Raw genomic sequence first — 25049 nt, forward strand, 5'->3', positions numbered from 1 at the left:
GGAATTGATGGCTAGTGCATGACATGCGGACTAGAACTGTGCAAATTTTCAACATTCTGGAAATGTATGAATGTTGCTACATAGTAGACATTACATGTCATAATATTCCAGAATTGATGGGTAGTGCTTGACGTGCAGACCAGAGCTATGCAAAGTTCCAACATTCTGGAAGCGTAGGAATGTTGCTGCATAGTAAACATTGCATGTCATAACATTCCAGAATTAATGGGTAGTGCTTGACATAACATTCCAGAATTAATGGGTAGTGCTTGACGTGCAGACCAGAGCTATGCAAATTTCCAACATTTTGGAAATGTGCAAGTGTTGCTGCATAGTAAACATTTCAGGAATATCACATATGATAAGATTCTGGAATTCATGCGTAGTGATTGACGTGTGGACTAGAGCTATGCACATTTCCAACATTCTGCAAACGTGCAAATGTTGCTGCATAGTAAACATTTCAGGAATATCACACATGATAACATTCCGGAATTCATGCGTAGTGATTGACGTGTGGACTAGAGCTATGCAAATTTCCAACATTCTGGAAGCGTATAAATGTTGCTGCATAGTAAACATTGCATGTCATAACATTCCAGAATTAATGGGTAGTGACTGACATGTGGACTAGAGCTATGCAAATTTCCAACATTCTGGAAACGTGCAAATGTTACTGCATAGTAAAAATTTTAGGAATATTGCTAGCTAGCAGAAATGAGCAACTGTACTTACTGGCAGTGCCCACATGCTATTCAAGAGATACAAAGAATCATTTTTGGGCCAGAAATTCCTCATATGGCCTGTGGACAGTGTGATAGAAATACTCTAATACCAATGCCTATACACATCTACGCCAATATAAAGCATTTATCTATATAATTGCTTCATCTCACCTAGCTGTTCTGTAGATTCTAGTGTTTCTTTTAGACAACTGTGTCTATTCATCCATATCTGATAAGCAATGCACTTTGCAAATCTAGTTTTGCAACTGTCAGCCACAATTACCATTTGTTTTTTTTGTCATTGGATGGCAACTATCTATCATATGCCGTACTCTCTTGACTCTGTCATATAATATTGTTAGTCAAATTCCACATCCGACTTCCGTCTCCAACTTTACTTCTGACTTCGGTCCTTAACTTTGTTTCCGACTTCAGTCCGACTTTGTATGTAGACTACCTTTCTCCTAAACCTTACTCCTTCTATTCATTATCCTTATTCGTATTTATTATTCCTTATGGATTTGCTTTTTGGGCTAGTTTAATAATGCCATAAACACAATTAGCTATATACATATTATAAATTACAAATAGAATGGAAAAATATAGTTTTAAAAAAATCTTGTCTCTTATTCTTTTTAGATGAGTATCCTAATTGGAAATCACACTTGGTTATTCATACGATTATATTATATATAATACCATTAAAATACTACCAAAACTATGAGTTTAGGCGCGGTGGCTCAGGAGGCACCATCGCGTACTTAACCCTAGGCTGATGGTTAGGACGCAAGTTTGAACCTTTCCGGTTGCATAGATAAAACAATTTAGACACCATGTGACTTTTCAACGCCACTCTTGTGACACCGGAAACTGATTTGGGGATCCGCTAGGAAGGCTTTAAAAATGCTTTTGTGGCAAAGCGGCCAAATAGAACGTACCTAGGCATCCCAGTACAATGACGACATGGTAGCTCTATTTTCCTTTGTTTCTAAAAAGGGAGCAATACCAAAGAGGGAGGACTGGGAGGTTTGGGACAAGCACAAATGTGATGGCCTGATGGCCAAGATAGCTAAAGCCGGCCCCCGACTGCAAGACCATTCAGTACCAAAGGGTAGGATGGAACCCACGGGTGGAGACGGCTAAAGCCAACCCAAAGGAGATTTGAACAAGTCAGTCAGGTTGCTATGGGCCCTCTTTGGTCAACTGCCAAATAAAGGGAATGCATACTGATCACTGCCGCCGGCGACAGCTCCACGAGGATGTGCCGGACTGACTGCACGTGTGGGAAAGGACTGGGAGTAGAGGGAGTACGGAAATCATTAGAACTCTGCCTGTGACAACGCTGCACTATGTCTAGTAAAAAGATGCATAGGATGTAATATTAAAAGAGGATGGAGTCTGGGACACTTAATATAGTACTTAGGTCACGCCCACTTGTACCGATAGGAGGTAATACTAGTGTCATGTAAGAACCACTATTGATTAATACCAACTCATTCAACAACAACAACTATGAGTCTAAATGCAGCCTTATATTTGAAATTCACCCAATGTGTAAAAAACAGTTCATTAGAAAGTTATGAGTCCTCCATTAGAGGGCTCGTCTCTTATAAGGCAACGGTCCTGCAAGGTCACGTTGCGCTTTTTTAGCCGGCACCAATCGGCTGCGTTCTGATTGAGGTATTTTTGCTGGTGATGCCATGTGTCCGGCACCATATACTTGAACTCTGAACGATTGCTAACTTTCAAATCTATAGAACATTTCTGATAGCTGCGTCACATTTCATCTAGATGACCTGATTATCCATTGAGTACATATATAATAAATTATATACAAGTAATAAACTGAGAGGTATGAAGGGACTGAGGTGCATACTGCAAGATGCATAGATATCAGCCAGATACTGATAGGCATGCCGAGTGATTGCCGGGACCGAGCACCAACTGCAACTAACAAAATGGGAGGTTTGGACTTGTACATGCCATACGCAAGTTGTGGCCCACCTACAAGTCTATATAATTAAAAAAATTTCAGACAAACCTTTGTTAATTAAAGTAAGCATAAAATCTCTCTCAACATATTTTATAACATTTAAATGCTTTAATCCACCTATTTATTGTGTTATAGCTTTGAATAATCTTTCTATCCACTATTTGTTAATAATCTTTTCATACTCAAAATTTATTTGAAATATATATATTTCTTTTTTTATTATAATTTGAATAATTTTTTAATTTTTTTAAATTAATCTTTACAGAATTGTATATTTTTTCTTTATAATTCTTTGCATATTCCTTGTATTACTTATTTCTTTTTATTTAAAGTGATATATATATAATATCACATTAAATCCTATATAACTTCTATATATTTTTGTTTTTTTTATTCATTCTCTTTTCAATATTGATTTTTCTTTAAATAATCTTTCGAGTATTATTTAATGAATATTTTGGACAAAAGATATTTTATTATTTAAAATTCTTTGGTTGATCTTTGCATTATCTTTGCATAATCTTTCTCCAGTTATTGTTATATAATCTTAAATATCCATTAAATAATCTGCCGAGAAAAATTTTATTTTTTTTATACATTAAAATTCAAGTAATTCCTGAATAAATTGACCCATTTTATTCAATCCTTCATCCAGTGTATATTATGTTTTTTCTATCAGCTTGAGAATCATGCACGGAGTAATTGGAAGACCTCACATCAGATGCTCTGGTATAGTATCACTTCCATTTCCTGCTTGTGGCCAACACAAGGAAGGGCACAATATATGAGAAGGCATCACACTCTGAATTAGATGGCGCTTCTTTTAAACGCTTCTTTGCGACCTTTTCCCGCACGACGTAGGAAAGCGCCCTGGCTACAAACCAAGGCACATGGAACTTGAAGTCGGCGAAGGAAGATACCAATTTTAAAACTGGGGAAGAAGTTGACTCCCGTGAAGGCCGCATAGCAAGACTAAATTAATCTTGTGCAGACCTCCCTTCCGTTGCAGGCTTGCAGCCATATCCTTTGCTTAAACTCCTGCTATAATAACTTTATCAAGCCAAAATATTAAATATATATGACTCAGACTCATCTGAAAAAAAATTCAGAGTTTTGATGTGCATTATTCAAATTAGGAAACCCTTCTGCGTCCAAACAAAGGCACCATGCGACTGATAGTATCAGGGTGCAATTGTTCCCTTTAATATTTATGCGATCTCAGTGGAGTCTTCTTGGGGGACCTCATGACGTAGTTCCTCATTTGTGAACTCGCTGTTTACTGCTGGTAGATAAAGATATGACACCCGAAGAAGCATTCTACATTCTCAGGCGTGCTAAAGATTCTATAAAGGTTGCAGACCCTGTTAACCAGATATTTGATTGAGCAAGTATTGTGGTAAATATGCGACCAGAGCTGTTCTACTGTATTCCTCTATTGGGAGTCGTCTTTGCAAACCCTTCAATCAGCGCCCCTCCCAAGTCAACAAAGACCGTTGTTAGCGTTCAGAGTACGTACAAAATAGCAGGATAACTTTACGCCTGGAATTTGCGGCTTATACCAATCTTCAGAGCTTAAGGCGATGAACACCAACAAAACCGAGTTTAGTCAAGATTCGGCAAGCGACACCATTGACCTATCGAATGCTCCATCTACGTATTTCTGCTCGGGAGTAGCTGGATATGGGCCCCTTATCCAGGATTGCAACAACATAATCCTGGAAACATTCTGGAGCGATGCCCCAATAACCTTCGGACCGGAAACTGTGACATCTTACACAAGTACCGTGTCAGCGACCTGCGCCATTGATGTGTAGGCGCCGAACATTATTGTGCACCCAGTATATTACTAACAATCAACCGTAACAGCTATAATTACTCAGTAGATGTCGTCACAATCTCTGGTGAGTGCTAGTGTGAAAGCGAGAATAACCGAGTGCACTGACTCTTTTGACTAGGGACCAGCATTGAAGGTCTCGTCAACTTTCTTGTTGCTACATGCGGCAATGATCAGGGGTTTGCCGAAGGGACTGTCTGGTACAACAACTTTGAGCAGGTAGAGATAGATGTGCGCCATGCATGAACCCAGAGAACATTTTGATTTCAAAGATATCCAAGTGTTGAGTTTGAGGCTCTGACCAAATTATAGGACGACAGCGTTACCTTAGTGTGTGGATATACACGTGTACGGGGGGCGATGTTCAAAATATGATTTATGCATGCTAGCAAGGTTGGAGGTGACCTGGTGCTAGGGATCTTGAATCCTCCAAAGAAATTCCGTCTCTGCCGAACGGTGGGTTAAGTCTATTCCTCGAATCTCGAACGCTGGTTGGCATTCGGTTCATGGTGGTCAATGTTATAAGTAGCTGCACATTGCGCAGACGTGGTGTTACGCGCATCGTAGATTTAAAGAATATGTGAGATAGAGCTCTGGTAGTTAGGTCGAACCCGGGGAGAAACTTGTTGGGTGGAGTACGGGGTCACAACTGACGATCGTGGTGGGGTGGGAGTCGAGACAAAGCGAAACAGAAACAAGTCGAAAGAAAAAGGGAAGGCAATGAGCTGGCATGAGCCCTCCGCAGAGCTCCCCCCAACCTCGACGTCACATAAAGCGTGACAGCGTCTGCTGCTCTGCGCGAGCGTGTCCGAAGACCTGCCCTGCTCAAGAGGCTGATGACCGCAGAAGAGTTGGCCCCTCTTTTCAATGTATGTTATGTGTTACTTGAATGTCTGTCATCTCATGTTCTGACGATGTTTTCGTACTGAACGATGATTATGTTTGTACAGCTACTCTCTGATGCTTTGTCTTACATCTCAGACAAGTGTTATTCTGCGAACAGATTGGATGGTCTGGCTTCACGGGTGTTGGATACCCCAAGACCGTTCCAACTGTACGTGTTTCCACCATCACTACCTGAGGCAATTCAAGTGATATCGTGTCATTTTCCAGGCCATCGCAAACCATATAGAAGCGAACAACCTACAAGACGATCCTGCCACCAAGAAAAAGTTCAACCTTTTCGTAGGAGCCAGTGTTGGCCCTGAAGTGGAGGACAGATGGGCGAGACTCAATATGTACGCTTCGTCTTTACAACCACACGTTATGGTTAACATGTATACACGTTTAGGATCGCGCGGCGGTACCCCCATCAGGTTGGAAAAGACATAGCAAAGGGAATCAATGCTGGAAGGATTGAGTTTGCAGATAAACACTTGTCCAGTGCGTCTCCTTTCTCCGACACCCCACTCACTTCCATTCCCAATGAACCAATAGTGTTCCCACAAGATCTCACATACGGCTACTACTCCCTCCGCCGCAATCACGGAGACCCATCCAAGCCTCTAGACTGGGCCATCATCGAAGCGACCGCCATTACTGAAGAGGGAGGTATCGTCCCCGGTGCGTCGGTGGGCGCGACACCCGAGATTCTGCAGAGCGCGGAGAAGATCATTATCGAAGTCAACACTCGCATTCCTAACCTCGAGGGTCTGCATGATATCAACCAGAGCTTTTTGCCCCCTCACAGACAGCCTTATGTATGTCTCTCCGGGTCCCATCAATTTATGGAAGTTTGCTGAATGGGCGTTTGCAGTTGATCAAGCACCCGCAAGATCGCATTGGGAATACTTTTATCCCTATTGACCCAGACCGTGTCATTGCGATTGTCGAGTCCAATCATCCCGATAACCGGCCAAAATTCTCCAGAGGTCAGTCATTTTGGTCCAATTTCCTGACTGCAGTCTTAATGTATCACACATCAATCCAAGCTTCTTTTATGATCATATCGGTGTATGCAAATCTCAATTTCCTTTTCAAAAGCCACGGAAAGCCGCGCGCGTCCTCTCACACTTGTGTACATCGGCGAAACACGAAAACCGACGCGTAGAACCGGCTGGATTGGGAGAGGCACTCGGCACAACCACCTACACAGTGCACGCGCTCGTTCAACTTGGATCGCGTGTCCAATTGGTCTCTGCGGCAGAGGGGTCAGGTTTGGGGGGCGGGAGTCGTGCACGACGCGAAGAAATGGTGGTGGTGGTGATGAGCGCGTCAGGCGACATCGACGTGGTGTGATGTTCAGGGGTGCGTCAGTCATCACTGTCTCTTCATTCAAAACACCAATACTCACCTTGATAATTTCCAAACCCTTTCCTTCCTTCTCCCCCCTCCCTCCTCTGCTCGTCGTCGTGCTCTACAGCGAAGAAAGGTGAGGAACACGAACTTACCTGGCAGCACCGCGGACGCTGAGAGAACGAAGCCTTCCCCCCAATCGCATCCTTGACCATGGTATAACTTTCCCCCATTATCTTTGCAATCACATCCTCAGATCCAATAGCCGCCAAAAAATTCTTCGCCACCTTCCGCCTTTCCAGCCACGTTGCGGCCAACACCACCTCCGGGGTTTTGACTAACTTAACGCTCATCGGGCGTGTTGTCCGCATGATTTCAACCGTGCAGAATGCTCTTTCAAGTTTCAAATTTTGCAAAACGTGTTCTCGGCAGACAGGATCCAGCTTGGGCATGACGATCTCGCTGCAATTTGGGTCCCGATAGAACACATCCACGGTGTAGCACTCTGTGCAATTGTCGCACCCAAAACGCTCCGATATAATATGCACGGCACATCCCTTGGATTTCAAGATATTCGCGAGGTACATGCCGACCACGTCATGTATCAAATCACTGAACGGAGGCGCACAAATATCCAGATTCTTCTCGACAAGCGTGGCACATAGCCGGGGTATGAAGAGGGCATACAAATCGTCGAAAGTCTTTTTGGATGAGCATGGGTACTTGCGTATTTCAGCAGTTAACGCGCCAAACTGATCGATAGAATCCTCGTAGGCGGTCATGAGCTCAAAGATTTCAAGGATCCGACTAGTCCTTAATGGCGCGGTGCTGGAGGCGATAATTGCTGCCTTCACTGCCAACGGTAAGCACAATTTTGCTAAGTTTTCGATATTGCTCTGAATTTGCATGAGAAAGGAGGTGTTTTGAACGGGGGGAATAATGGTAGGGTTGTAAGGGGAAGTTGGTAAATGTCCTATTTCGCTAGTTGTAATCGCATCTTGATTAAGTCTGACAAGGTTGTAGAAAGCCATCAACACGTCATAGTCAAAGTTTGTCTGCTGGACAATGCTGTTCAAGTGATATGTATCAGCAATACGGTTTCGACAAATTGATAACAGACATACCAGTTTTGAACAAAGGTGACCCCTTTGGAGTGAATCAGCGCAAGAAGCGCGGGTAGATCCTGAGATGTGACGACCGTGAAGCCAGAGAAACACTTGAGGATTTCCGAATTTTGCCATGCTATCTCCTCATTAATAAAGCTTGGCCGAAGAAAAGTAAGAAAGTTGAGTCGTTCTGTGGGCGAGTCGGAGCGGTTGAGAAGAATGGAAAGGCTATGATGAAATTATGGGGCTTTAGTCGCTTATTTTCATGCGTTTCTATTACTTTCCTTAGATATACGTTTGCGAAGCTGAAGAGCTTTAATGCGGCAAGAAGAGACCCGGTCTCAATGGAGCGCAAAGAGCTACCGTTGTCCTTCATGGCGGGCTAAATGTTTGTCCTACTTCTTGTTGTCATGGGCAAGCCTGCTTGTTCTACCCAAAGCAAAAATTTCAGAATGCCTCCTCAGATACTTTTTGCAAAGGACGCAAATATGGGTGCACTCATCTCTCTGTAATTGATTCATGTAACTCTACAGTTTCCGATTCGGTAACTCAACATTGTATGTACGCTACCTATACCATATTGCACAACTAACACGGTGTATTTCGTGAAAGTAATCTTCTTCAAATTGGGGAGCGCTATGCAACACTTGCTTGTGGGTGTGGGATTTCATTACACTCCGTATTTGTCCCAACATCTTTCTTGACTGCCTTTTCGGCCATTTGGTTGGCCGCCTTTGCAGCGGCTTCTTTTTCCACCCGGGCCTTTTCGCATGCTTGTCTAGCAGTTCTTTCTGGTACAATATCATGAAGGTATTTCTTTAGATGAAAATGAATGAGATAGAAGTGTTGGTTTGAGGCTACGGACCCTAGTAGCAGTGGCGCTGTCCATGTTTTGCGGGGTATGGCTTCAAAGATGTTACCAGTAATTGGGCGCACAAACTCATTGCCAGGCCCGCTGTAGAATCTTCGTATGGCTCGCCTTCTGTTTCCTGCGTCATCATTGTTATGACGATTTGCAGAAGCCGGATTTCCCTCTCCCTCTTCTGCCTCTTGCCCTGCAACAATCTCCGGTTCCTCACCTTGCTCCTCCTCCTCCTCCTCCTCCTCCTCCTCCTCCTCCTCCTCCTCCTCCTCCTCCTCCTCCTCCTCCTCCTCCTCCTCCCCATCCTCTTCTTCTTCCTGTTCCTGTTCCTCCTTCTGTACCCTCTGCCCCTTCTTTTCTTGATCTAAAATCGTCAATCTGGTAACCAGCCTCCACGACCACCATACGCCGCTCCATGCCATAAGAATTAGTTCTTCCTTGTCGCTATCCTTCTTAAAAACAAGAGCGCCCTGACGCGAGGCGTCGTTTCGTGCTCTTGAAAGGTTATACCATAGGGAAGTGAAAAATAACCCTTCGTTATAGGAGCTACGTGTAGGTTGCCTTTTAATCTCGACAACAATAGCCATTGTAAGTTTTTCCACCTTGATTTTCATCCATTCGAAAAGGGATACGTAATCTTCTGGAAAGATAACAGTTTTGGTAACACGATCAATTGGCCGTGCGAGGAGAATAACGAAATCTGGGACTTTTTGCTTCGCCTTTGGTCGGGGAATTGTCGTAATGGATGAATCTAATCGTGGTTGATTGTCTGGCCATATGTCGATACTATATTGTGGCGCAACATTTACATATGGTCTAAGATCATCCACGAGCATCAATAAGAGCCTAAGGTACCAAAGATATCCATCGCATTCCCTGTTTCGAGAGTTCCATTGTCCACTGTAAGGGATGGCAATCCCGACAGAGAGGTCCGTGATACACCCAAACCTCAATCCTGGGAGCTTGAAGTCATGGCAGATGGCTTCCTGTGCATCCTGATAGTCTTCGGTCATTATGGAGAAAAATTCTGGCTCGAGATGGGATATTCTGTAAAGTTTACGCCATTATAATATGATTGAACTCCAATTTATACTCAAAGACCATACCTACATGACTCAGATAATTTTACGTTAGAGGCTTTGACCACCATTGCCACATGGTTATTTGTGTGTAGTAGGCAGAAGAAAACATCACAAGATTGAATGCTGATAGGAGTGATGAATGGTCAACAAAACTAGTAACTAATGCATATAAATCGATTAGCTAGAAGTTAGTTTGCTGTTTCCGTACCCTTGGAAAAACCCTGCTCTTCATGCGCTTCTTTTCCTCTTTAAGCTTTCTTCAATTGGAAAAATTTTTGAGAATCCCATGTCACCGTATGAGAATAGGCTTCCTTGTATGCCGCAGCGCATGGTTTCTGTGCAAGAAACACTGAAATAAATTTCGCCACTTCGGTCCGTTTTCAGTATCTTTGTGTATAAGAATTCTAGAGTGTTCGAAGCCGTTCTTAAGCTTATAAATAAATGCGTGTAAGCATGCCAACAATGGAAACAAGATATTTAATGAAAAACAAATTGACACACCTTGAATTGAACACATGTTTCCGTTCCAAGCGTGCATCATCTTCTGCAATTATAACAAACATTAAATGATGTGTCTCGACAAACCAATGAGTTCAAACCAACTAAAATAAATTCTTCCGTAGAATAAGGGACTCAGATGGGATTTTTGCAAACACACAAACTGTGTAACAATAACGCGCCCATAACATGCTGACAGTACTTTTAATCGGCCCGAATCACCTCTAAGAATTCTAGTCTGCGGCCCTGCGCTCTAACATCTCAGTAAAAAAAAATTGATTGATCGCGTCGGAGCTTGCGAGAACCACACATTCTCACCCATTTTACACTGAATCAATGATCAGGATTGATTTCCAGAAGTATCGAACTCAGAGTCATTATAGTACATGAATCGGGACATGCGGCTACGCACTATCTGCCTCTCCAGAAATGGAAAAAAAGATAATCGTATTCAGGTGGTAGAACGCTCGAGAAGTAATAACATGTCTTCTATTGATTGAAAGAACAACGAAAGGCGAAGTAGCCACTCAACAAGCATTAGTAATTTTACATGCATGACTCATTATGATTCCCGCATTTATGATTCATCAATTCAATTGCCATCGACGACGGTGTACATATGTATGTACATACCCAAAGAGCATTTTCTCGCAACTTCCACGGTCAGCGTCTGGAGACTTAGCTTGAATTAGAGATATGAGGTCTCAATACATCTCTGTATTTCTGGTATTGCCTAAATTTCAATAGCTCTAATATGGTGGTCATTTGAATCTCGTTTGATACACTTTTCCTGATCACAACCTTGGCAACACATACATTCACGGTTCTCTACGTATAGTTATCTGTCACCAATTGCTACTTCACTTTTACGGTGCGAAGCATAATCATTCGGCCTTATCATCTTCACCCTGCGATGCGGTCAAAATATGTGAGTGAGCTCCCCCGGGAGCTTGTTCAGAATTTTCATTCTTCTGTGACTCATGCGCAGTCTTGTCATCTTTGTGATATCTTTCTTTAATCTTGATGTAGTCTTCTTCATACCATTTCTCAAGTTGTTGGTTATCACGCTAAACACAGAAAAAAGAGCTTAGAAAGTGAAGGGGTTGATGATACTATGCGTTATTCTCACCCTTCCACTGTTGAATAACCAAAAGGGTGGATTTGGAACCCCCAAATACGTCTGGACAAAATAAATCCGCTTAACATCCTCAGCGAGCTTTAACTGTTTCTTCGACGAGTTATCGGCGACCATAATCACAGGAACTTCTGGCCAGTTCCCCATGGGGGTCGCCACAAGCTCACACTTGTACTTGTTCAGATATAGCGCCATTTCCGTCATCGCATTGGGTATTTTTTCCAAATACGATTCACCGACTGATATCTTGTTACGCTCGGCAAATCGTATGCAGTCGGACCACCGAAGTGGAAATCCAAGTACTCTATATGGCACCTTTCTAGAAGCTAGAGGTGGGGACGCAAGGATCGACCATCCCTCTGGAGGATTTTTGAACTCCGCAGAACGTACGGATACACTGGGAGGCCTGATTCTCACTTTCTTCTCAGCTTGAGGTCTTCTGCTATATTAGTTTGTTGAAATAGAGAATTTAAAAAAGAGATAGACTAACGGAAGGTCTGTCTGGCTCATTTTGAAGACAACTTAGCTCTGTCTCGAGGTGTGGTGTAAGGGTGGAAGCAAAAGTCGATGCCACGGCATGTCGAACTTATACAGTAAACAAGAACCACGTGAGATATTTCGCATGCCTCCGAATTTAAACTCAGACTACTCGGAGTGAGATCGTGCTCGAAAACAGCTGGGAACGAGACTAATTCTCACCCATTGTACTTGGAACCAACGATCAGGATTGGTTGCTAGAAGCACCGAAATTATTGTAATATATGAGTTGGAACGGGCGGCGACGCTGCATCTGGTTGTTCCAAACATGGAAAAAAGATATAATTGTATTCAGACTGCACTTAAACTTGAACCCTAATTCAACGATGAGAGCGGAGCCGGACTAATCTCTACTAATCTACGGATAAGATATGAGAGAGATAAGGATTCTCCCCTGAGATCCTCAACACCTTTTCATATTTCTGACAGACCTTGATCATCTACGTCTGACGTGAAAGATTTTGAAGTAATGGTTTCTTCTCTAATTTACAGTATCTAAAATACCTGCTTGCTCCCTCCTCTCTCTCTCGCCTCGAGGATTTTCTCTCTTTTCTCTTCGCCTCGCCTTTCTCGAGCCTCATCGTTTTTTCAAAATTTTTACTCCCACCCTCTTCTCCCTCCTCATACCTTACCAGTGTTTGGTACAACCACATTGGGCCTTTATTTTTGGCTTTCCGCGTGGTTTCGACAGGACCCGGGAAGCTCCCCTAGAGGTCTGTCCGCTTTTTTGCCCGATTTTGGCCCTCAAATCCGCATTGTTTTGGGCCTCAAATCCGCAAAAGCGGACAATGATATTTACTAATTTAGACCTTCCCAATTGGGAAATTTTTTCTCCCTGCGGGGCATGAAAATCGATTCCGGCCTCGGATAATGCCGGAATCACGCTTTTAAATGTTTTACTGGCAAAATGCCATTGTTGGTGCCTAATTGAACCCAAAAAAGCTCTTTCAGGGCACGGTTTCCCATGGACGACGTGATAGAAATTTTTTGAAAAAATCTTGTCCAATTGGCCCTAAAATCCGCAAAAAGCGGACAATGCTTGGGTCAAAATGCCCTCAATCCGCCAAAAGTAGGACAATGATTTGGCCAAATTTTGGCCCTCAAATCCGCAAAAAGCGGACAGACCTCTAGGGGAGCTTCCCGGGTCCTGTTTCGACCCAAACGCTCAGGCCTTTGGCGGCCATACTCCCCTCCAAATACGTCCAATCCAGTCGCGTTTTCATTGCGTCGGACCGTATCGTCAAACCCACTCCCTTTCAGTGGTGGGAAATTCGTATCACCACGAATATCTCGACCTTTCTCTTATTCAAGACTTCTCTAATCTCGAACTCTCATATCTCTCTACTCATTTTTTATTCTCTTACAGAATCCGTTCGAGCGATATTAGCTTATCCTGGTAACTAGAAATCTATACAATAATACCACCTAGATCACAATGCGGAAGCTCAGACAAACCCTCTCCACCGTATCTCAAGCCACCTAAATGGAAAGTACAGAATGGCAGTGACTGCAAACGCTACCTCGAACCCTATATCACCAGTCGAGTGCGCGATAGGCCCGACAAACCACACCTGATGCATCGAAGGAATAACGACGCCGAAGGAAGAGATACCAGCGCAAATAGCCGCAATCCCAGATGGGAGCATGCTCGGTACATTCCAGGCCTCCTTTGTGTATCGCGTAGGGTCATTCTTCCTGAAAAAGAGATGCTCTATCACCAGAATGGCGACGTAGGCTGACGCCCAGTATCCAATTAGGCCCAGGAAATTGACCAGGGTATCATAGAATCGATGAGCCCCAACGATGGAGATAGGGACAACACTGCAACCAAATAGTTTAGCAATCTATCTCAAGACATAAACAAGATGAGTAATTCACATAGCTGTCGCCACAAGTGAGAAAACATATCTCGGTACAACAATGAGGGCCGGAATGAATACTTGGATGTTGATGGATATTGAATAGAATGTAGCAGCGATGTTCGCCGCCACAGAAAGACTCAATAAGAGGGTAAGGAATTTTGAGAAGTTACCCACGGGGCTGAGGATGGCTTGCAGCAAACCTCCCACGTTACCGCCTGCGTATCCTTCTTCCCAGTGAGGCACGTTGGAGACCGAAGATACGACAGCTGCACCTAGGCACTGAATAGAAACCTAACGGCACGGTATCAGCTATGAAAGAATTGACGCGGGTAAATTAAAAGAAAGCTCACTATCGGTATCAAGAAACCCAGGTATGCCGAGAGAAAAAGCTTCCATCTGAGGAAAATCAGTTAACGCGATGTGCAATTTGAGCGGTGCAGCTTCCGTACGTTGAAGTCTTAGGCGGGAAATAACTGGTAAAATCTGAGCTAAGGCTTGAATATGTCACAGCGAAACCCGCCAGTGTCGATGCAAAGCTGAGAACAGCGGAAGCAGTAACAGGAGTGGGTGGTGGTGGGTTTGACAAGTGTTTTCCACCAACGCCCATCGTGATGATATACGTGATTAAGACTGGGATCCATGCCACTCGTTCATACCTTGAAGGCATTTAGTAAGTTTTGAAAAAAAACAACCAATTAGTGCCCACCAATTTAGTACGGTATAACCACAGAAGGACACCAACAAGGATATAATGGCAATCACAACGATGCCAACACTATGAAGAACATTGTTAAAAGAAGATGTAAAACGCAAGGATCAGAGATAGGACGAACGTCCAACTCAAGTTGTGGCTCGAGACACTCGCTAGCGCCTGCCCTCCTAATATGCAGTTCAAGATAGAGAACCCGATCATGCCTATCAGGTTCATGATACATGGTACGATAACACCATAGTAACTAAGCAAAGTCGGGTTAGACTGCATAAAGTCTGCGAACGATGGACAACACACCCAAACGAATAGCGAGTGATAATCATCTGTCGCATGCCCAATTTAGGACCCCAAGTTCCACTAAATGTGCATTCTAGACTTTGAAAAGCGGCTCAAATATCATGGTTTGCTTACATGTAAGCGGGAGGGAAACAGCATAGTAAGTTGAAAAACAGGATAGTGAGACATGAGTCGCGGAGACCCAACCCATAAACGACTGGACCAAGGGTGCCGGCGGAGAATCTTGCATGAATAACTCAATAACGCATCGTGGATACGTATGAAAAAACTCACGAAAGGATGTTGAAGTTCATCGAAAACCACACAAAAAATATTTTGGAAAAGGGGTGCCCCACTCTTTCGTCCAAGGGCACAGGAGCGATCCCTGTAGTTAAGAATGTCAACCAACGTTATATAACCAATCATGGACATAAGCTACCATACCTCTCGATTCGACACCCCATGTCAAGAGAGTCCTGGTCAACCCACTGAACCAAATTTTGTCGTTTAAGGACGACTCCTTGTCGACATCCACCTCAACGACTTTTTCCGGATCCGATCCTTTGACCTGAGCTTTCAAAGACATAAGAAGATGGTGATAAGAAGGAATGTTACGAGAAGGAAGGTTATATATTCTTAGGAGAGGATTGGCACTCATGATCTCGACATCATTCGGATTCCATCTCCATGATTAGGTGACTCGAAGGAGCAAAGGATAAAGCGGAAGAAAAAAATGAGTGTGATCGGCAAAGCGATCGGCTCGGCCCTCGCATGAGCACCGGCCCGACACTCCGTGATAAGACAAGAACTTGGGTTTTTTGGGGTGTAAGGTTGGGTCCCACATCTCTTTAGCTCGTATGACACGAATGTGTATTGGCAGTTAAAAAGAGCCCAAACGACCTTAACCATTCAGTGATTCAATTATTGTCATTGAACTAGATTCTGGTCGTGTAAAAAGTCATCATCTATATGAAACCAGATGTTACGGGCACGGTTGGATGAAGCCAGAAGCGAGAATCACGCGAGACGGAGAGGGGCAAGGTTCGCGTTGATTCGACGAGAGCAACTATCTACGTACAACCTGGTTAAGTAAAGAGTTGAAGCACAATACATACATTCAAGAGAACTGGAGTCCATGTAAGTTGACAGAAACCACAAGAGAGAGAGAGAGAAACAAGGAGAGGTTGAACAGAGGCATGGAATGTAAAGACAAGAAGAAAGAGGGAAGAAGGGAAAGGTGACAAGTAAACACTGAAGGAATAAGGAGAGGAACGAAGAGCGAGCAAGACGAAACAAGGCGAGGCGGTCACGAGAGCGTGCATGGCCATGACCGTGACATTATCTCCCTTTTTACGAGGAGGTGGTGAAGCGGGAAGGTGGATGAGCGATACGACCAGAAGATAAAGTCGTTTGGGAAGGGGGAGTATAAACAGCACGAAGATTACTACGAATTAAGGGAGGAGACGATGGGCGAGCGTGAACAGAACGATCAGGAATAACAGAAGATAGCGAATCAGGAACGGAAACGTCTAAGTCTACAGGAAGATCGAAAATGAAGTCCGAGGGGGCGAGGGCGAGCTTGTTGATGATGAGGGCGTGAGGGCGAGGAGCGCGAGGGTGTTGGCGATGGAAGCGTTCGACGATTTCGTTGGCGGTTGTCGGGAGGTCTTGAAGAGCAACCCATGAAGACTCCTCGGCTGGGAGATCCTTCCAGCGGACGAGGTAGTCGAAGCGGTGGCCAGTCTTGCGGCAATCGAGGAGGTCGTGGACGGTGTGAGTTGAATCTTCAGCGAGGGCGAAAGGTTCAGGGGAGGCGTGGGGGTGGAATTCGGAGGGATCGGAGTAAGGCTCGAGGACCGAGGTGTGGAACACGGGGTGGAGTCGCGAGAGATAGGCAGGAAGGCGGAGGAGGTAGGCGTCGTTGCCTACTTCGCGGATGACTGGGAAGGGTCCAAGGCGGCGATGGTCGAGCTTAAGCGAGGGTCGGGTGGTGCGAATGTTGCGACGTAAGAGCCATACAAGTTCGTCAGGCTTGTATTTGGGAGACGGGAGGACGTGTTTATTGAAATTGGTGCATTGACGTTGCTGGGAGAATTCGAGCTCGGCCTTGAGTTCGGTGTGGATGCGGTCGAGGCGTTGGGTGAGTTCGTCTGCAGCGGGGACGGTGGACAGCTCGGAAAGTTGTGGGGAAAAGGTGGGGTGGAAGCCGAGGTTTGCGAAGAATGGTGTTTGTTTCGTCGAGGAGTTCTCGTTGTTGTTGAATACAAATTCGGCGATCGGCAAGTAATCGACCCAGTCGTCCTGCTGATAGGAGACATAAGCGCGAAGGTAGGTTTCAAGCGTCTGATTTGTACGTTCGGTGAGACCGTCGGTACGAGGGTGGTAGGCGGTGGAGTGACGGAGTGTGATGCCAAGGTGCGAGGTGAGGGATTTCCAGAAGTTGGAGACAAAGAGCGAACCGCGGTCGGAAATAATGGAGTCAGGGAGACCGTGGTGTCGGAAAAGCCGATCGAGGAAAAGCCAGGCAAGGTCGGTGGCAGTCATGTCCTCAGTGCATGGGATGAAATGTGCAGCGCGCGTCAGACGATCACAAACGACGAGAATGGAGTCATACCCGTGAGACTTGGGAAGCTTAACAATAAAGTCCATCGAAATGGATTTCCATGGGCGGTCGGGGATGTCGAGTGGTTTGAGGAGTCCATAAGGCTTGTGACGAGGGGCCTTGATACGAGCGCAAGTATCGCAGGCTGCAACATAGCGTCGAACAAAGGTGGTGATGCCAGGCCAAGAATAGTTGCGAAGAACGTTATTGGCGGTGAGTGTGCGTCCAGGGTGGCCGCTGATGACGGCGTCGTGGTGTTGGTAGAGAATGTCGGTGCGGAGCGAAGGGGGGACGTAAACACGACCATTGTGAAAAACAAGGTCATTCTGGGTTGAGAAACTGGTGTCTCCACGAAGGAGAGCCTCGCGCCAGGTGGTGTCGTGCTGGAATGCGGTTTTGAATTGTTTGAGGAGTTCAGAATTGTCGATGGAGAGCGTTGCAATGGCGGAAATTCGTGCAGGAGGGGGGGAAGTGTCGGAGGATGGGAAAATGTGCTGTGTGTGGTATGGGGTAATGATGGAGCGGTGCTGGGATTTGAGAACGTCATCTCCCTTTTGAGGGAGGAAGTCGGGGCGGCGGGAAGGTCCGTCTGCAGGGTTTTGTGAGCCGGGCTTCCAAGAGAGAGTAAAGTCAAAATCAGATAGAAACATAGCCCAGCGGGCCTGGCGACGGTTGAGAACACGAGATGACATGAAATACTCAAGGTTTTTGTGGTCACAAATCACGGAAATTGGCTGAGCGGTGCCCATCAACCATGCTCGCATGTCGCGGAAAGACTCGATAATGGCGAGGAGTTCTTTGTCGTGGATGTCGTAGTTGATTTCGGCGGGGGAGAACTTGCGCGAGAAGTAGGCGACAGGGTGAAGGGACCCAGATTTGTCAGGTTGTTGTAGGATGCCAGAGAGGGCAAAGTCGGATGCGTCGGTGGAGAGGGTGGCAGGCTTGGTAGGATCATAGTGGCGAAGAACTGGGTAGGACAAGAAGGTGGACTTGAGCTTCTCGAATGCGTTGTTCTCAATGTCTGTCCAGACGAAGGGGTTGTTCTTGTGCGTGAGGCGATTAAGTGGGAGGGCAATAGAGGCATAATGGTCAACAAAGCGGCGGTAGAAGTTGCAGAAACCAAGAAAGACTTGCACATCGTGGGAAGAACGCGGAGTTGGCCAGTCAGCGATGGTTGACAGTTTCTTGGGGTTCATCTTGATACCATCAGCACCGACGAGAAAACCAAGGTACTCAACTTGGGGCTTGTCAAATTCGCATTTCTGCGGGTTTGCGAACAGGTGAGCGTCCTTGAGTTTGTCCAGAATGAGTTTGACATGAGCATCGTGTTCCTCCTGTGACCTAGAAAACACCAAGATGTCGTCAAGATAAACAACACAAAACACACCAAGATATTCGCGAAGGGTGTCCTGGATGAAGGATTGGAAGGTGGCGGGTGCATTGGTGAGTCCGAATGGCATGACGAGATACTCGTACAACCCCTTGGGGGTGCGGAAAGCTGTCTTCCATTCGTCGCCGTCCCGAATGCGTACAAGGTTGAATGCGTTTTTCAGGTCGATTACGGAAAACACTTTGCAGCCCTGTGTCTGGTCCAGAAGATCGTCAATGTGTGGGATAGGATATCGGTTCTTCTTGGTGATGGAGTTGAGGCCGCGGTAGTCGACACAGAGGCGGAGCTCCCCAGTCTTCTTCTTGACAAAGAGGATGGGTGATGCAGCAGAGGAAGTTGAGCGACGGATGAAACCTTTGGCCAGGTTCTCATCAAGGTACTCGCCGAGGGCCTTGCTTTCATCCTGGGAGAGTCGATAGAGGGGTCCAAACGGCGGAGACTTCCCGTCTTCAAGTTCGATGGCGCAGTCGTAGGGACGATGGGGTGGCAAATTGTCCACGGCCGTGGGCGAGAACACTGTATTAGCCCACGCACTGTACTTATCCGGGACATGGGATGGGGTTGCTCGGGTGGTAGATGGTGGGTCGGAGATGTCGTCGGAGAGTGGTGAAGGTGAAGTTGCGGCAATGTAGACGGGTGAGTCAATAGAGTGGAAATTGATGATACCGACCTGCTGATTCTTTGCGTATTTGGCAAAGCGACGTGAATTGCAAGTAGATATCTTGAGGGGCGGTGGAGCGAGGGGGTTGTCAAGGGGAGAGCGACCGGAGCCGGCCCAACGAGAGAGGTGATCCAGGATGGAGCGGGGAGGTTGAGTTTGAGGGGGCGGTTGTGATTCCGAGGGTGCGAGCGGCGCCTTGGGAGTCGACAAGGTGGCAGGGTTGCGAAGTAGACCGGGGCCTAATCCAACAGCAGTGACAGAACATGCTTGGAGGGCAGGAACTGGGGCAGGAACACCAACAAGACCGAAGCCTTTGGGACGAATGCGAACCGGTTCTAATGAGGTAAGGTTGCAACAAGAAAGAGAAATAGTGGGATCTGACCAATCAACATCAGGATTGTGAAGACGCAGCCAATCCAGGCCAAGAATAATCGGAAATGATACGGAAACCACAGCAAGAGGGAGAGTTTCGGTATGTTTACCAATAGAAATATTAGCGAAGACATCTTGAGTAACCAATCCAGATGCGATAGGGCGGTCGTCAACAGCCAGGATGGGGATTGGAACGTCTTTGAGTCGTCGAGGCAATGAATGTCGCGAAGCAAAACGGTCAGATATACATGATTGAGAAGCACCTGAGTCTATGAGAGCCGTAGTGCGAATTAATGAGCGGTTTGGGAAACGGAGGGTGACTGGGATGATGAAATGGTGTGGAGCGTGAGGCGAGGCAACGGAAGATATGTAGCGAGGGATGGGAAAATCGGGGCGGGGGTACCACTTTCCGTCAGAGCAACGGGCATGGCTGGGCGCCGCTGGGGCAAGAGCAGGATGGGTCCTAACATCAGTTTTCGGCAGCCCAAGGACCTTGTTCGAGGAGCTACCGGTTAGGCTTTTCCCGAGGCAGGGGAAGCCTTAGTCTTCTTGTTGGGGCAGGCAGATGCGAAGTGAGTGTTCTGTCCGCAGTATAAGCAAAGCTTTTGATCCCGGCGACGTTGTTTTTCGGCAGCAGAAAGAGGTCCTAAGGGTCCTCGGCGGATCGCATCAACCTCCATAGGTACAACATCGTTGCTGCCCGATGGAAAGGACTGAGGCTGGGAGGCTGGAGCAGGAGCAGTGAAAAAGGTTCGACGGTTGTTGGTGGTGTTGGAGGGACGCGAAGAAGAGTCAAGGGAAAGGGAGTGAAGCTCGTTATCGATGTCGATGCAAGTTTTCGAATATTCTTCAAAGTCTCGGGTGAAATAACGACCCTTGCGATTACACAAGGTGGTTTTGACGGTGTCCTTCAGACGGTCGTAATATTCCTGGATCTTGGTTTGTTCAGTCCAATCAAGTTCAGCTAGAATCTCGATATACTGATTGGTGAATACTGCACAGGAACCGGTCTGCTTTAACTTGCGCATCTTGCGAAGAGCAGAAGCATATTGATCCGAATCCTGGAAACGGGCCTTGAATGCATCTAGAAAAGCGTCGTAGTCTTGTAACAGATGGGATTTGCGAGCATCAAGTTCAAGTGTTCGATACCAAGAGGCTGGAGCACCATCAGCAAGATAAAAACTAAAGTAAATGACCTTATCTTGGTCCGTGGTCAAGGAACGACGCTGGAGGAAGATGGCGTTATTGACTTCTCGGAGGAAAGCGTCAAGCTGGTCGGCACGGCCGTTGAAAAGGCGAGGTTCACGATGCTTCGCATTGCCTCCAGAGGTAGTGGGGGGGGAGCGGTCGGCAACACGGTTGATGAGTTGCGTCAAGCTTTCTCGATGATCCCGGGTATCTTGAGAAACGGATTCGTAAGCGCGTCCTAGTGTAGCAACAGCACGCCAGAGGGTGAGTCTTTCGAGTTCGAGGTCTGCCTGAGCCTGAGCCTGAGCTTCAGCATGTGCTTGAGCAGCGGCTTGAGCAGCCTGAGCCTGCTCGAAGGTAGTGGAATCCTGGGTGGTGTCCATGTAGTCGTTTGCGGAGTACGAGCAAAGCGGATAGGCGAGTAGCGAGATTCTAGAAGGGGTGGTCGAATCAAACTGTTACGGGCACGGTTGGATGAAGCCAGAAGCGAGAATCACGCGAGACGGAGAGGGGCAAGGTTCGCGTTGATTCGACGAGAGCAACTATCTACGTACAACCTGGTTAAGTAAAGAGTTGAAGCACAATACATACATTCAAGAGAACTGGAGTCCATGTAAGTTGACAGAAACCACAAGAGAGAGAGAGAGAAACAAGGAGAGGTTGAACAGAGGCATGGAATGTAAAGACAAGAAGAAAGAGGGAAGAAGGGAAAGGTGACAAGTAAACACTGAAGGAATAAGGAGAGGAACGAAGAGCGAGCAAGACGAAACAAGGCGAGGCGGTCACGAGAGCGTGCATGGCCATGACCGTGACACCAGAGCTGTGTCGATTCTTTCCAAGCTGATCTGTAAAGGAACAACGCCGGTGATATCGTGTAAATCTATATGAGTGATATCAGATTAAAGGGAAATATCTCGAACAGACAGAAAAGAAGGGACCTTTCGATATGGAAGGGTCGTCCATCCATTGGGTTAAGTTCCGTCGAAGAGGTGCCAAGAGATTATGGTCTATCGATTTTATAATGTCCTTGTCTCGAATTCCAGTCTACATGGTACATATTAGTGAGTGTTGTAACAAAAATAAATGTCAGTATATACTAGATTTTTATCGTCTCTCAACAGAAGAACGTAGAAGAGAGACAGGCATTCTACCAGACGAGCAGGTTCATGGGTATCTCGGAAACCCTTGAGCGTTAGCTTGGAAGCAAAAAGGTCTGGGGGATCGGGCCTGAAAATTATAGGTCCGAAAGTTCGAAGAAACAGAGGACTAAGAAATGGGTTCTGGCCATGCCCTGGGAAAGATAATGCCTGCAGTAAGCTCTCCTTTACCAAACCAACTGAGGCGACTCTCATCTGAGGAAATTCCGAGTCTCTTGTAAGTTCAACAAGATGCTGAAATTTAAGCTGTGGGTCGCTTAACGACAAAAGAAGCGAAAGAACCCTGAATGCTTGGTGTCGAACGGCTGGATCAGGATGTGCGCTTGCAAGGGATGGCAAAAGACCAAAAAGGGGCATTGTGATATCATGAGGAAGATCTCGACCTCTCGGTTGTTCGTGAAGAGCCTTGACTAATACAGCGAGGGATTCGTCTAAGAAGGTGTTGGTTTGAAGAGAGGTTATAAGCACGGGTAGAAGAAGTGACAAAAGTCTTTCTGCGGCAATATCCGGAGGTTGATATGCGGATGCTACCAGGTGGGAAGTAGTACATTGACTGGTGGTAGAGGAAATTCCAAGCGAGTTGTAAGTCTCCTGAGAGAAATGAGACAAGTATAAGTGCTGAAAGGTAATTATGTCATTCGACTGACCAAAAATTTTGACATGATCTGTGCTCCCTCTTGCCAATCAACATTTGTTCTGGATAATTTGCTGAGTCGTGGATGACATTCTTCCAAAGTTCGTTGCGCTATGTTTGCTTTTATAAAACGTTCACAAGCCAGTAAAGAACGATCAAGCAGGTTATTCACTATCGTCTTGAGATGTTATTAGTATGTAAGTGTGATCAGGAATGAAAAAAGAGAACCTTGCATGCGTTCAGATCATCTAACTTTTCTTGACCAAGAGTGTCGCTCCATCGACCTATTTCCTTAACAAGGGAAAATATACTGGACAATACAGAAAGGCCTTGCACTCTGGTGGCCTTTGATGTCACAGACCCAATCAACGATCCCAGTTCTTTGCACATGGGTCTTAACGTATCTGCTGCCGATTTTCGACGCAGTGTTAACCTCGGAATCGCTATGCTTTGAGGGATCAAAATTATAGCTTAATACGGATCATTTAAACGCACCAGAGGTATATGTGTCAATGAGGATGATGAACTGATTCAGAGTCAGATCGTACTTTGAGTCCCCTTGCCTTTGTGTGATGTCATGACCCTCCTCATGTTCACTCTCTACATCCAGCGAATATTCGAGTCTTTCCAAAGCTTCCTGGACTGCCATTACAACCTCTTTAGCAGAGCAATAGTGCCCTATAACCGATATAATGTCTTTGGCTGCTACATCCTTTGATGAAAGAAGATGTGGTAAAGTATTCAAGGGGTCCTGAGCGTGTCAGATGTCTAGCATGATCTGCTTCAGACTGGAAAGCGAGGAGGTGCATACAAGGTATTTAGGTGCATCAGTTGAACTAATGATTTTATGAAGGTCCGAGAGCGTCGATCTAGGATCTTTGTCGTGCACGGCGGAGGTAATAAGGGCTACAAGCGCTGAACTGGCTTCCTAATACACATTAATCAAGCAACAGCGAGTCGCACAAAGCTCAACTGACGACTTGCCTCCTCCTCACAATCCTCTGGAAGTTGTAAAACTGCGGCTAGGTGTTTGTCGATCATGATCATGGGTTTTAGCTTCAGGTTATTTTGAGTTAGCACAAGGTGAAGAGATCGAATGGATAAGATGAAAACGAGTCGCGCGAATAGCACGTGATTTATTAGTCAGCATTTCGCATCAACAAGCGCAACAACAACAACAACCTATTCATGGATCACGATCACAATTCGACCGACAAGTAACCACAAATCCCACAAGATGATCAGCCCATGAATTTTCTGGATCGCTCCAGACCATGGCCAAACTGTTTGTCGCGGTTCAGACTTATACTCCGTATATAGGATGGAAGCCACATTGACTGAAATAATCCACGCTTTTGTGCTCGGGGCCTGGTCTACTTCACTTTCACGGTGCGAAGCATAATCATTCGAGGACCCGGGAAGCTCCCCTAGAGGTCTGTCCGCTTTTTTGCCCGATTTTGGCCCTCAAATCCGCATTGTTTTGGGCCTCAAATCCGCAAAAGCGGACAATGATATTTACTAATTTAGACCTTCCCAATTGGGAAATTTTTTCTCCCTGCGGGGCATGAAAATCGATTCCGGCCTCGGATAATGCCGGAATCACGCTTTTAAATGTTTTACTGGCAAAATGCCATTGTTGGTGCCTAATTGAACCCAAAAAAGCTCTTTCAGGGCACGGTTTCCCATGGACGACGTGATAGAAATTTTTTGAAAAAATCTTGTCCAATTGGCCCTAAAATCCGCAAAAAGCGGACAATGCTTGGGTCAAAATGCCCTCAATCCGCCAAAAGTAGGACAATGATTTGGCCAAATTTTGGCCCTCAAATCCGCAAAAAGCGGACAGACCTCTAGGGGAGCTTCCCGGGTCCTATCATTCGGCCTTGTTATCTTCACCCTGCGATGCGGTTAAAATATGTGAGTGAGCTCCCCCGGGAGCTTGTTCAGAGTTTTCATTCTCCTGTGACTCATACGTAGTCTTGTCATCTTTGTGATATCCTTCGTTAATCTTGAGGTAGTCTTCTTCATACCATTTCTCAAGTTGTTGGTTATCACGCTAAACAATTACTGGGTCTTATTTTCTTTGAAAATATATATGAGCGCCAGCGGTGTTCGGAAGTGCATTCCTTCGGAGTTATAATATTTGCCGATGACTCAATGGTAAGCGACCATCGATGCATCAATCCGAAGG

General features: G+C 45.8%; 6 protein-coding genes across 6 annotated transcripts; 1 reads left to right on the forward strand and 5 right to left on the reverse strand.

Moving 5' to 3' along the window:
- Positions 1 to 5388: 5388 nt before the first annotated feature.
- JR316_0009903 (Acetyl-CoA hydrolase) lies at positions 5389 to 6790 on the forward strand (the record flags this gene model as incomplete). Its single annotated transcript, XM_047895583.1, has 6 exons — positions 5389 to 5421; positions 5556 to 5606; positions 5666 to 5790; positions 5844 to 6252; positions 6364 to 6423; positions 6536 to 6790. 6 exons carry the CDS (start codon positions 5389 to 5391, stop codon positions 6788 to 6790), a joined length of 933 nt encoding a protein of 310 aa, XP_047745302.1.
- Positions 6791 to 6811: 21 nt separating this feature from the next.
- Positions 6812 to 7695, reverse strand: JR316_0009904 (uncharacterized protein; the record flags this gene model as incomplete). Its single annotated transcript, XM_047895584.1, has 3 exons — positions 6812 to 6820; positions 6846 to 6908; positions 6943 to 7695. The coding sequence occupies 3 exons, from the start codon at positions 7693 to 7695 to the stop codon at positions 6812 to 6814; spliced, it is 825 nt and encodes a 274-aa protein (XP_047745303.1).
- An 834-nt stretch (positions 7696 to 8529) lies between these two features.
- Positions 8530 to 9768, reverse strand: JR316_0009905 (uncharacterized protein; the record flags this gene model as incomplete). The annotated part of the gene is made up of 1 exon (XM_047895585.1): positions 8530 to 9768. The coding sequence occupies one exon, from the start codon at positions 9766 to 9768 to the stop codon at positions 8530 to 8532; it is 1239 nt and encodes a 412-aa protein (XP_047745304.1).
- A 1451-nt stretch (positions 9769 to 11219) lies between these two features.
- JR316_0009906 (uncharacterized protein) lies at positions 11220 to 11980 on the reverse strand (the record flags this gene model as incomplete). The annotated part of the gene is made up of 3 exons (XM_047895586.1): positions 11220 to 11402; positions 11465 to 11912; positions 11961 to 11980. The coding sequence occupies 3 exons, from the start codon at positions 11978 to 11980 to the stop codon at positions 11220 to 11222; spliced, it is 651 nt and encodes a 216-aa protein (XP_047745305.1).
- A 1901-nt stretch (positions 11981 to 13881) lies between these two features.
- On the reverse strand, positions 13882 to 15443 carry JR316_0009907 (Purine-cytosine permease fcyB; the record flags this gene model as incomplete). The annotated part of the gene is made up of 9 exons (XM_047895587.1): positions 13882 to 14160; positions 14220 to 14265; positions 14319 to 14525; positions 14576 to 14644; positions 14703 to 14825; positions 14879 to 14938; positions 14993 to 15100; positions 15152 to 15242; positions 15302 to 15443. 9 exons carry the CDS (start codon positions 15441 to 15443, stop codon positions 13882 to 13884), a joined length of 1125 nt encoding a protein of 374 aa, XP_047745306.1.
- Positions 15444 to 21852: 6409 nt separating this feature from the next.
- JR316_0009908 (uncharacterized protein) lies at positions 21853 to 23908 on the reverse strand (the record flags this gene model as incomplete). Its single annotated transcript, XM_047895588.1, has 8 exons — positions 21853 to 21950; positions 22009 to 22114; positions 22168 to 22818; positions 22875 to 23039; positions 23090 to 23304; positions 23357 to 23612; positions 23673 to 23789; positions 23846 to 23908. The coding sequence occupies 8 exons, from the start codon at positions 23906 to 23908 to the stop codon at positions 21853 to 21855; spliced, it is 1671 nt and encodes a 556-aa protein (XP_047745307.1).
- Positions 23909 to 25049: the final 1141 nt, after the last annotated feature.

The sequence above is a fragment of the Psilocybe cubensis genome, chromosome 9, assembly GCF_017499595.1.
Source record: "Psilocybe cubensis strain MGC-MH-2018 chromosome 9, whole genome shotgun sequence".
NCBI lineage: Eukaryota > Fungi > Basidiomycota > Agaricomycetes > Agaricales > Agrocybaceae > Psilocybe > Psilocybe cubensis.